This window comes from Stegodyphus dumicola, chromosome X1 (genome assembly GCF_044657685.1).
Source record: "Stegodyphus dumicola isolate Sdum_Otavi_A_Nest chromosome X1, ASM4465768v1".
In the NCBI taxonomy this organism is placed as follows: Eukaryota; Metazoa; Arthropoda; class Arachnida; order Araneae; family Eresidae; genus Stegodyphus; species Stegodyphus dumicola.
Genome location: NC_140780.1, coordinates 144,448,162 through 144,460,841, shown reverse-complemented (window position 1 = coordinate 144,460,841; position 12,680 = coordinate 144,448,162). Strand labels below are relative to the sequence as shown.

The following is a 12,680-nucleotide window of genomic DNA, read 5'->3' as shown; positions in this document are numbered from 1 at the left end:
ATTATTCAAGATCTTTCCGCATGTAAAGACTCAGAATAAGTTAACACCACACTTATTGATATGTATAATATAAGCAAATGATAATCTCCTTTTCATCGAGTTAGAATGTCATACAATAAACAGTCCATGTTTAAAAGCATCTAGCTAATTTCCTGGTCTTAATCCCATATCAAGTAGAGTTAAACCTGACTTATGCAACTTGGTTACATGTTTTTTTAAATCATTTTTTAAACTCCAATATATGCATACAACCAATGATTGCATAAGAACTCTGATGGACAAGTGGTATAAGCAATGTACTAACTTACATTTCACAAAAATTTAGACCAGATTTTATGACAGCAATATAACTAAGAATGCTTTAGATGTATGGAAAAAATTTAATGTTGTAAAGGGCAAAATTATTTTGTTTCCCAGTTGCTTAATGATTTCACTCCTATAGATACATATGCCAGTATTGGGCTCAAACACTACTCCTGCATATACATGCAGGAGTAATGTCTACATGAGAGTGGAGTAGGTCAAACACTACTCCTGCATGTATATTTAGTTTATTAAATGAAAACTTTAGTTATCTTCCCTTTTTTAAGTGTATTATGTAAATATAAATAAATATATATATATTCAGAAACAGGTTTGAAACATATTCACATAGATATTAGATTTTTTTATATGTACATATACAGTATTCTTTATTAGTTCAAAACTGAACTTCACAATATCATCTTCTAAGACAGAGGTTCCCAAACTTTTCCATGTCTAGCAGTTCTAAAAAATTATATTCTTGCAGCCCCTAACAAAGTTTCTAGGGAGGGTGAGGAAAAAGAAAACAGTTATGTAATCAAATTTTAATAATAATAATAATAATAAAAAAGGAACTAAAAAAAATATTACAAAATTTAATATTTGCATAAATTTTTCAAAACAATAATTAATAACTATTTCTGTTCCTCTGTATTGGATATTTTTTTCCAAATTGTGGCACTTTATTGTTAATAGCAATTCGCATATCTGCTTGTGCATCCAAGTGATTTCTGAATTTTGTTTCGAATGACAAAAGAGCATACTTCAAAAAGAATTCCTTCACATGCAGAAAGGCATCATTTCTTTTGTGATTGTTTTCATGTCTTCACAGAACCAAGACATCTTCCATTATGGCAACACTATGCTGTAGCACCCAGACAGGGTAGTAGTTAATGACGCTGCCTATCATACCAAAAGGTTCGAGTTCAAATCCCAAAGAAGGCATGGATGTTGTAATGTAAGTGTGTAATGGTTGTTTAACAAGGAGCACTAAAAGCAGAAGGTGAGGCAAAATCCTTGAGAGGTTGGTGGTAGGAGACTTTCTGACCACATTCAGAGCATTCTTCTTCAAAATTCCATTTTGGTGGAAGCTTAGTACTTAGCAAGGCCCAGCAATACTTAGCAAGTACTTAGCAAGGCCCAGCAAAGTACCCACTTAGATATACAGGTGCTGGTTTTCCTTCAATCTGTCAGATACTAAAACAAGCTTATTTTTGTTGCCCATCAGTTATTATGAAGGGACAAACAAACATAAGCTTGATTTAGGTAATTCTGATTATAGATGCTAAAATATACATTATGAACATAAACTCTTTAGAACAAAACAATTTCAATAAATATCTATTTGATTTGAATGCATTCAAATATCATATATACTAATATTTTCAGATTTTTTACCATACAATGTTTACAAGAGAAGGATTCGGGAGACAATTACAAATTATTATTATTTTACAAATCTCTGAAAGCTTTTTATCAGTTTCAAAATTATTTGAATGAAACTATTTTGAATTTACTTAAAAAGTCATATTTTCATCCATTGACTGAGATGATCGCATGTATGTATTCTGACTCAACACAAATTCAAACATTAAAATAAAAATAACATCAGAAACATATATTATACAATTTAATTCAATCTAATACATTATTACTAGAAGTAAATTAAAGAGTATAAAATTTTAAAATACATATGCAAAATCTGATGTGCACATCACATTACTTATTAAATTATACAAAAACTGCAGATTTTGAAATTTAAAACACTGCTCAGTCTTTGTCACATGGGAGTCAAACTTCTCATAATTTCATTTTTATAACGAGTATAAAAATGTCCCAGATATTTTGGCAGACATAAGGAAGCTGGAGATCGCATTAAAATAGATTTCGTTATTTGTCAAAAATAATTTTTTAAAAACAGTTTTACATCGCCAAAACACAACTATTTTCATCATTTAAAGCATTTCAATGATAATTGGGAGTATAGACTAGGGCCAATGATTGTGAAAATTAAGGCTAGGTAAAGGTGTGTGTGTGTATATTTGGTTCTGGCAATTACAATAAAAAGAGAGATGCACAACTATAGCAGTCCCATATACAACAAACATTCTACGGCTAATCTTTTTTAGTTATGTGAGATAAATACATATGTATGTACAGACATCATTGAAAAATTCCTTTTGGAAAAGAAGTCATTTATTCTGTGCGTATATACAGATGTTATGCAAAATTATGCATGACTGTTTGCCAGGAAATGCTCCAACGGTTGAATGTTGATCTGAACCTTCTGGAGAAAAAGGTGACTGGTGATGAGACCTGGGTCTACGAGTACGATCCTGAGTCGAAGTATCAAAGCTCAAAATAACACACTGCTTCCTCTCCGAAGCCCAAGAAAGCTCGCATGAGCAAGTCGCGTGTGAAGTGCATGCTGATTGCTTTTTTAATTGTCAAGGAGTGATTCACAAGGGTTTGTTGCTTGTGGACAGACTGTCACAGGTGACTTTTATGTTGGAGTGCTCCGCCGCTTGAGGGATCGAGTCCGCCCGGCGTCTGGATTCTGCACCACGACAATGCACCCGCCGACGTTTGAGTCAAGTTCAATGTGATAACACTGACGCAGCCACCCTACAGTCCCGACTTGGCTCGAAGTGACTTTTTCCTCTTTTCCCGAATCAAGACAGTCCTAAAAGGAAAGCGATTCGACCCCATCCAACAGGCTTCGACGAGAGCCCTTGACAGCATGACACTCGAGGCCTTCCAGAAGGGCTACGAACAGTGGAAGGCACGCTGTGTTGATGCTGAAGTATTATATTTTGAAGAATTTTAGTCCGCTGTATTTAAATGTCCAATAAATTTCTATTTCAAGGTAAGTCTTTAAACTTTTGATTCACACCCTGTATAATGATTGCATTACATTAAGATATATATATATTTCTTACTTTGACCTAAGTGGGTCATCAGCAGAAAACTGAATATTGAACTGAGCTGCCCAATATTCAGCTGGGATCAATCCATTAAAATGGATTCCCGTATGCCAGCTCTAACAACATTTTTCAGTCCCTTTTTCTGAAAATGTGTTTGGTTACTTGATAAAAGCTCTAATTTATTGTCCTTGGAAAGTTAGAAACAATATCTCACCTAAACTGACAACACTGTTCTATATTTTGAGTGAAACGTTTTCGCCCTACGTGAATCCAACCATTAGGATCTGGAGGAGCAGATTTCCTGAAAGGTGGAGGAAACATATCTTGTTTTGCACAACCATTGCACAAAAAGAAATTTACCAATTCTTTAATAATTCATGAAATCTCAAAATTACTAAAAAGAAATAACTGTTATGAAAAATGGATGCCGCATAGGGTACAAATGATTACGATTCACCACTAATGAATTATCATTTACCTCAAGAAAGAAGACAATTCAGAATTTTCCTTTAGGTTCTTTTGAGTAACAGCTACAGATGAACATTGGTGAAATTCTCTGTTAAAAAAAATTTATATGAAATGAAGAATAATAATTTAATGAAATGTACACGACTTGCAAAAATATAAATAATAATGTTTGATTAAGCATACAAGAATTTATGATTTACCTTGGATCCGTTTCATAGTTCAAAGATGCTACATGCTTTGGTGAAACCAGGCAAGGCTTCCTATGGGAGATAGAAGCATTATGCTTATGAGTAATTTCATATCCACATCCTAAGAAATTAATCTTGATAAAAGCTCTAATTTATTGTCCTTGGAAAGTTAGAAACAATATCTCACCTCACCTGACAACACTGTTCTATATTTTGTGTGAAACGTTTTCGGCCATGAATCCAACCATTAGGATCTGGATGAGCAGATTTCCTGAAAGGTGGAGGAAACATATCTTGTTTACCGTTGCACAAAAAGAAATTTACCAATTCTTTAATAATTCATGAAATCTCAAAATTACTAAAAAGGAATAACTGTTATGAAAAACGGATGCCGCATAGGGTACAAATGATTACGATTCACCACTAATGAATTATCATTTACCTCAAGAAAGAAGACAATTCAGAATTTTCCTTTAGGTTCTTTTGAGTAACAGCAGCAGATGAACACTGTTGAAATTCTCTGTTTAAAAAATTAATTTATATGCAATGAAGTATAATAAATATCAATTTAGAGCAAAGAGTTCATGAACAAAAATTTATAGATTCTGTAGTACTTCATGCATTTGCATAAAAAAGCTACCTTGTTTGAAGTTGCTGTTCAGTTTCTGAAGGAGCTTTCACATTCAACTGTGATGGCAGTTTCCTGTGGAATAAAATAATTATGATTACACTTTTCTGCATTATTTTGTAAAAAAACAATTTTAGAGCATCAAAGCTAAAGTCAAGCTGTAAAATGCACTGTAAACTATCCTGTATGCTGTTTTTTCCCTTTATTCTGTAGCTTATATATGTTACTGTTTAAATACTATTTTTCCATAAGCAATTTATTAAATAGAACAGCCACACAGTTTCTGAGGTAAGTTTGACAGCTATGCAAAAATTAAGGCCATGGGGGGATGCGTTTTCTCCCCTCAGCAGTGATGATTCATTAGAAGATGCTCTCCTCTGCAGTGACTTTAGGCAATATTTTCAGCAATCAGAAGATTAACTGCCTAGTAGGCTGTATTATTTTCTTAACAAATATTAAATGAGCAGCTGGTAAGTTATAAAATATATATACATAAACACTAACAATAATGCATATAGTTAATAAACTCAGCCATTTATGACGTTCAGATTTTCAGAAACCAGAAGAAATACATACTAATCACTAGCAAAAATGCCATTTATTAAATTAAGACTGGCAAAGGACTGATTCTTTTGTACCAAAATATCCTACATGTACATATAAAAATTCTCTGTACTTCATCATTCACTTTCAAATTTGCCGTTATCTTAATAGATGCATCATTTGCAGCATGTTAGAATCATAGGACAAGGACTGATTTCAAAGTGATGCACTTTAAAAAGATTTATTATAAACACACACAAATATTTATCTGATTGTAATTCTTTGTGCATGAAAGTGATCTGTAGTCACAAGGTTAATGTCTTTTAAACAGCTACAGTTTGAAACAAATTGATGTTTATCACCTGTGTAATCCCAACAGAACATATAAGACAAATAAAATATACTTGCCTAATTTTTTATTGTGAATGGAAAAATTACTTATATTCCAAGAAAATATCTCAAGCTTGCCACAGAAATAAAGAATTTATTTCAGAGTTTGGCAAAGTGAAATTTAAAAGTGTGTTTATTATCAAGTAGATTACATGCAAATGTGATTTCTTGCATTGTAGCCTTGAAATAACATGGGAATGGATAGCAAGTTAAACTTTTTTTGCGTGAAACAGAACTTTGCACTGAGTATCTCTAACCATATTTCTACAAACAGAAATAATTTTGCAGTTGAATATGGATTTTTTTTCTAGTGTTTGAACTTGCATGAGAATAGTTGTGTCATCAAAAAAGAAAATTTGAATTTTACAGTGTTGGGAAGAATAATAAGCACATATATAATAAAATAAGGAACTCAGTCTTGGGCCTCTTGTTCTGTAATCTGCCTCTGCACTGAAATGATCCATGACAGATAAAAATTCCTCATTAAAGAAGCCACTACATAAGTCTTTGAGAACATTAGAAATTTGAATGTTATTGACTGGGCGATTACGTTCTCCAGCTGTCACAACTAAATGCAATAGCTGCTTTATCAAGGAAGCATTAAGTTTTTTCAAGAAAACAATATACAATTTGTATTCTTAGGCACTGAATTTTACTTGTCAAATTTCATTACTTTAAAAAGAAAAATGAATAAAGATTTTGATAGTTCAACAGTTGCTTAGTATGATTCAGAAATTCATAGCTTGGCTGACAAACAGATTGCTTAAATATTTAATGCCTTGCTGTAAAAATATTTCTTTGTGTTTGAATTTCGAAGAAGGAAAGAAATTATATATATATATATATATACATACCTCGACAGAGCTGATTCAGCAACAACTTCAGAATACAGAGGAGAGGCTGAAAATGTTAAAATATCGCTGCCGCCATCACAGAGAGGAGGAAAATCCAATGAACTTCGAAGCTCTATTTTACTGGTACTTTTGGAACTCTCAGTTAAAAGTTGCGTCAAAACTTGAACAAACAGTGTTGCTAACTGCCGTGTTCCTGCTGCATTCAAATGCAGCCCATCCAGAGCCATGCATCCACTCCAGTCACGAGATGACATGCAGAAGGTTACATTATCCAGCTCTTCACAGAGATCAATCATTTTTTCATCAAACTGAGAATTGTTGTTGACAGAGCGCAGTCGAGGTCGCAATTCGTCTCTCTCATTATAAGTTAAATACTTCGAATCCACTCTGGGCATAATTCCTGATATGACTACCCGCGCATACGGATTCACTCTACTCACTTCCCGAATTAAACTTTTATATTTTAAGACACTGTCATCCACAGTAGAATCCATATTATTGGTCCCTACATGAAAAAGGATACAATCGTATTCATTAAAGGATGAAATTTTTTTGGTCAACCTTTCTATTATTATGCCCGGAAACGCGAGAGCATGCAGTTTATTATCATACAGCTGAGACGGTAAATATTGGTACATATATTTAATCATGGAATCACCGGTTATCAGAACCTTCATAGTCGATTACAAGTTATAAAAACTTCAAAATTACAAGCCCGTTACAACACACAGAACGACCTAATATTAACAATACTACTACGAACAACGACACATTGAACAAAAGCTTGGCTACTTTTGAATAATGCACTTGGCTCTAAAATTTATTCTGGTAACCTTACATTGCATCAGCGATTTCCAAAGGCATCATGGGAAAAAGTACACATTTTTCGGTAAACTTCCGGTATCAGGGACTCAGTTATCTGTAAAATTCATATAGAAAGAGGAGCAATTTCGTATTTGAGGAGAGTAAAAAGGAACTTCGTACATTTTGTACGAGTTCAAAAAGCCAGAAAGAAAAGATGGGACAAAATAAAATTTAAATTAAATGGCCCAAAAATAATAGAGGGGGGAAAAAAAGGGCCTATAGAAAGAAAAGGAAAAGAAGTAGAAAATACCCTAAAATACGATTGTGTCCATGAGTGTAGTTAAGGAGTTCATCTGCAAAAATTCGTGTCTTTAAGAAGCAAACTTTAGCTAAGTTAAAAAAAAAAATAAATGAATGAATTCCTACATGGTAATGTGTATGCCGTTATCTTGAGACCTAACAAGAAAAGACATATATCATCACAGAGATGTACATAATATTTTAACTAAAGTAACATTAAATATTACCGTTCCCAAAAAATTCATGTATATTTCATAAAAACAGTAATTGACAAAATCATAAATCCATACACAGTGTGAGAGCATTTCAGCAAAAATAAATTACACAGTTTATTTTTCTTAAATATTAGTTAAATATAAAATTAATTTATTAATTTAACCATTGTAATTTATTATAGTACAACTTTAACAAGTTCCGTCACACTGTATTTTTATTTGCTCATAATTCTAAGTTTGAGACCTGAAAAAAAAAAAGTCGGGGATCTTAGTTACAAAAATCACAATCTATACTCATCGTTGGTCAAGAGATCCCCATTTTTTCCCTCTCAAGAAATTCCTAAGCACGAAGAGGGGGGCCTCGGAAGGGTGTGAATTGCTGATAAGAACGGACTACTGATAAGGAGTGTGGCGTCTCTACGGAATAGTTACGAAGAAAAGAGCCACATGACTTGCTACTATTACTATTGTATAATGCTAGAATCTTATGAAAAATAATAAATAAAAAAATTTAATTGCACTCTAGTGATAGAGAAACATATATTGTATAGAGAACAGAATGTTACTTATCTGAATATTCCGTGTCAGGGCCTCTTTTGGATTTCTCGTGTTGATAGTAAACAGCTAACAAAACACCTGAAGTTTCGATGAAGCGAAGTTTCCTTTTTTCAATTTGATGAATGAGACATTGCATAGGAAAGGTGCATTAAACTTTTTTAGAGAGTTGAAAATATTTACTGAAACAGTTATTTAAAAAATTTCGGAGCTATATTTAGACACTGCCTCCAGCTTTCGTGATCGCAGCGCCAGCCACATCCGTTTAATGGCTATAATTATATCAACAAAGAGCCGCGGTCAAAGAAAACATTCTCTCTCACCAAGATTTCCCTCATTTTTTGTTTCCACCCTCTCATACGCTAACTCCATCATTCTCTTTTGCCCTGTTTTCAGCATTATCTGAATTTTCATCAGCTATACTTTATAAATTTTAATTATTACTTTATATTCTTTTAATAATATTTAATTTTTGTGATGATAAAAGAAGTTTTTTCACCCTACGATCAGAGCTTAAATTGGGCCGGAGCTCCCCGGATCCCGGCTGCATGTTCCTAAAACGTACTCGCCGTACCCCCTGCTGTGACAATGCTGAATCACTATTGGCTGATCGACTTGCTACGTAAAAAGTCACTTGTTTGGTCACGTGACAAGCCGATTGCATGTATTCTGAAGTGTCATGTAACCGCTGTCATTTGTAGTTTGCTCTATAAAACGTAATAAATTTTGTATGCATATACAATTCTGAATTAATAATAAATCACTAAAAGGTACAGCTGGTAAAGAATATAGAACACAAACCTCTTCGGACATAACGCTTGAAGTATTTTATTTGGACGGCATAAGATATGTTTACTAGGAAGACTCATTCCAGCAAGCAAAATATATAACTATGTAAAAGAAATTTCGTTACCAGAGCATAAAAGTATCTAATCTTGTACTTTAGATTTTCAAATATCAGAAGTTGTGAAATAATGTAAGAGAATTTTGATTTAACATAAGAGATTCAATTTTGAGGGAGTTGGAGATTGACATGAAGGGATTTTTTATTTATTTTTAATAAAACAAGATTGGTTTTGTATTTTTAAAAATTTTTGGCAGAAGAACAATTTAATCTTTTAATATTTCATTGGTATGTTAACATTTTCTTGAACTAAAATTAAAAAAATGGAGGTCTGTTAATATTTGCAGTAATAACCTATATTCTGAAAAAGAATATTGTTTTCGATTATTTAAAAATATAGAGCAACTTCTGATGATGTCCGTCTTTTAAAAAGGTACAAAAAGGCAAACTAGAACACTACTTTGTCATTGTCACCAGTAATGTATCAAAAAACATCGTTTCAGTTTTGGATGGGGGTATTCAGTTGCATACTAAGTTATGTGAATCATAGGAAAAAAATAAGCATTCAAAAACTTGGAAACAGTCATTATGGTATTTCTAGGCACAGTTTGTCATGATGAATTAATAATTTCAAAAAGTTGTGTAGTGGATTTGTCATTCGAAAAGCACTTTATAAGGTTGGAATGGGCTCAGAATATCATGATATGCCTTGAATAATAAGAAGAAATGCTTACCATCAAGGGTCAGAATTCAATAGAGCCAGGATTGTTGCCTATAGAGAGTGTGGATTATCGTTATATGTAAGTGGATTATCATTCTATATGAGCCAGGATTGTTGCCTATAGAGAGTGTGGATTATCGACCGTTGCACTAGTCGAAATCCAACCACTGTTAAGCGAATATGGCATGTATGGAATGCTGAGGATTATACTGAACGGCATGCAGGATCTCAATGCCATCCCATTATTAATACCCGAGAGGACAGGCATATTGTGAGGTCAGCCCTCCAAATTTACAACCACATCACAGACCATTAGTCAGAAAATGGGCATGTTTGCAGCGTGCCCAGTATCTGCTCGTATGGTGTGTCAACGTTTGCATCAGCATGGACTATCAGCACGATGTCCATTACTTTAGCTTTTCTTGACAATGCAGCACAGAGCGAAACGGCTACTGTGGTGTGTCCAACAACAAAGCTGGATATAGAAGGGACACAATGTCGTCTTTTCAGATGAGTTCCGTTTCTGTGTGCATTATTCTGATGATCGTATAAGTGTCTAGAGGCTCCAAGGAGACCGCACATCGCCTGGTTGCATTCAGTATCGGCATAGGAACCCTAATGTGATGGTATGGGCAGCCCATGAGCACATGGCACACACATCTCTAGTTCAGATCGATGGTAATTTGAATGCCAGATCGGTACATTTCTGACATCTTACGTCCAGTGGTTGTGCCCTATCTTTGAGGCCTGCCAAATGCAATCTTTCAACAGGATAATACAAGACCACATGTTGCACGTTGTGTTCTGACCTTTCTAGATACGCAGTGCATTTGATTGCTGTCCTGGCCAGTACGGTCTCTAGATCTGTCACCCATTGAAAACACCTGCTCATGGTTTGCTGAGGACTGGCCTAGCAACCCTCTCCATTTAATACGATTCCTGAAGTGTGGCAGACTTGAATCAGAATGGAATGAGATGCCGATTTCTGTCATTCAAGCGAAATTCTACTCAGTGCCTAACCAGATAAGGGCCGTTTTACCTGCCAGGTGGAGCAGTTGTTTCGACTGATTTCGCACCCTTGTAAACCCCCAAACTGCTTACAAATTTAATCATTTTGTCTTCATGCCATACTATTTACGTACAACAAATATTTTTTTATTTACTTTATTTCATGCTGTAGCAATTTTAATGGCTATTAATGTATTATTGATTAACAGTTATCTAAGAGACTTCAAGAGTAAGTACTTTACATAGTTTATAAAACTATTGCATATTTCTGTATAAAAAATTATTGATGCAGGATAGATAGCTCCTAAAGACTTCATGCAGCCATTAATGGAGTTGACAGCACATTCATAATAGATGATTTTCTTTTATACTTTTCCCAACCACCAGTAGATTGCAAATAAAAACAAAGTGACTTACAATTACAACATAGCAAAACTGTCCTGAAGTAAACATTAACAATATAAACAAAGCCAAAATAATTATATTCGCATAATATGTGCATGATACTTTGTTACTAATGAATATCAGAGTGTCTTGGATCAAATTAATATTTGAACAGATGAAAAATTAAGTTTGACACTATCATAAGCAACTGCAGTTTTTCATTATCATAGTGGCAGGGATATCTTTGAAGATATAATTAATAGCATCATTACAACAAGGTGAAGTATAGTAAAACCACCCTCTACTAGACAGTTACAGGATTGCTATATATGTGTACAGTGGTTCTCTGCTTCGAAATCAGGAACTCTCTATTAATGGGGTATATCTGATAATGTGAAGTGTGCATTGCTGGAGGCTCGACTTACATTATCATCATGTTGGGAAAATATTTTGCATCATGACATAATTTATGTGCATGATAAGATACATAAAACTGTTTTGAGTGATATCAGCTGTAAATTTAGAAAGACGCTTGGTACACACCTTATTAAAGTGGCTTTTCCATAGGTCTTAGGCATTGTTTAAGATTACATAAAGCAGTCAAGTTGATTCGTGATGAATTACTAACTCTCAGATTTTATTATACTTATGAAAGCTACAGATCGTGTTTAATAAAAAGCACCAGAAATAATCACTGTCTTATTGACTAGCCATTTAGTCGCTCTCATACCATTTGCCATTGTGCATAATGATATAAAACTAATGCCTTAGTAGCATTGCCCAGTCAACATCATGATACTCATGAAATTTTCTAAGGGATAAATCAAACAAAAATGTAAGCAAAAGTCTTCTAAAAGATTATCTTCTCTAGAAAATATCAGCCAGATTTAAGACAAAAATACAGCATGTCTTCTGAGAAGAAAATAATTACTTACAAAATCATGTTTGGAACACTAATAAAGCACCTAATTATATATTAAAATTTCAAAACAAGATTTACACAAATGATATTCAACTAAGTCTTGCATATCTATTATTTGGCTTCATAAAGTAATATATTGTCTAAAATGAAGTAGAAATATAAAAACATATTAAAAACAATATATTTTTCTTAATGATGATTATTTAAAATTTCTTAATAGAATGGTTTTTCTGAGTAAATGAATTAGAGTTTAAAACGATAAATCTAATAGTGCTATAATAAAGCTTTGTAGGACTAAGGCTATATTTCCTGCTAATTTGTACTTTAGATTTTTTTTCTGCTTTGTGGAACTTTTCTCTTCTTCATAACATCATGCTTTTAATGTACCTTTAAAAGCTAATTAATTAATTTTGACAAGTATTTTGCTTGAGAGATGCTCTCATGGAAGCTACTAAATGATATTTGTCTCATAGCTGCTTTTCCGATTAGAAAATACATGATAGACCAAACCAGCCATGACCTGCCTGAGATCAGCGTACAAATGTTTTGTGTCTTTAAATATGAAGCTAGTTAAGTGATGTATGTTTAGTAAAACTCCTAATCTTTATAATAAAATATATCATAAATAT

At 33.4% G+C, this 12,680-nt stretch overlaps 1 protein-coding gene across 1 annotated transcript; it reads right to left on the bottom strand.

The window, feature by feature from the left end:
- Window positions 1-4,210: 4,210 nt before the first annotated feature.
- Window positions 4,211-6,565, bottom strand: LOC146993291 (uncharacterized). The gene is made up of 2 exons (XM_085808101.1): window positions 6,299-6,565; window positions 4,211-4,586 (listed from the first exon to the last, which is right to left on the bottom strand). Exons 1-2 carry the CDS (start codon window positions 6,550-6,552, stop codon window positions 4,520-4,522), a joined length of 321 nt encoding a protein of 106 aa, XP_085664227.1. The 5' UTR covers window positions 6,553-6,565; the 3' UTR covers window positions 4,211-4,519.
- Between the last annotated feature and the right edge of the window lie 6,115 nt (window positions 6,566-12,680).

What these genes read in the sequence shown, in the direction of transcription:
- LOC146993291 (XM_085808101.1), bottom strand. Translation starts at nt 6,552, where the DNA reads ATGTCATCTCGTGACTGGAGTGGATGCATGGCTCTGGATGGGCTGCAT. An exon ending in GCTGAATCAGCTCTGTCGAG is followed by an intron (nt 4,587 to 6,298) that starts GTATGTATATAT and finishes TTTATTCCACAG; the next exon opens with GAAACTGCCATCACAGTTGA.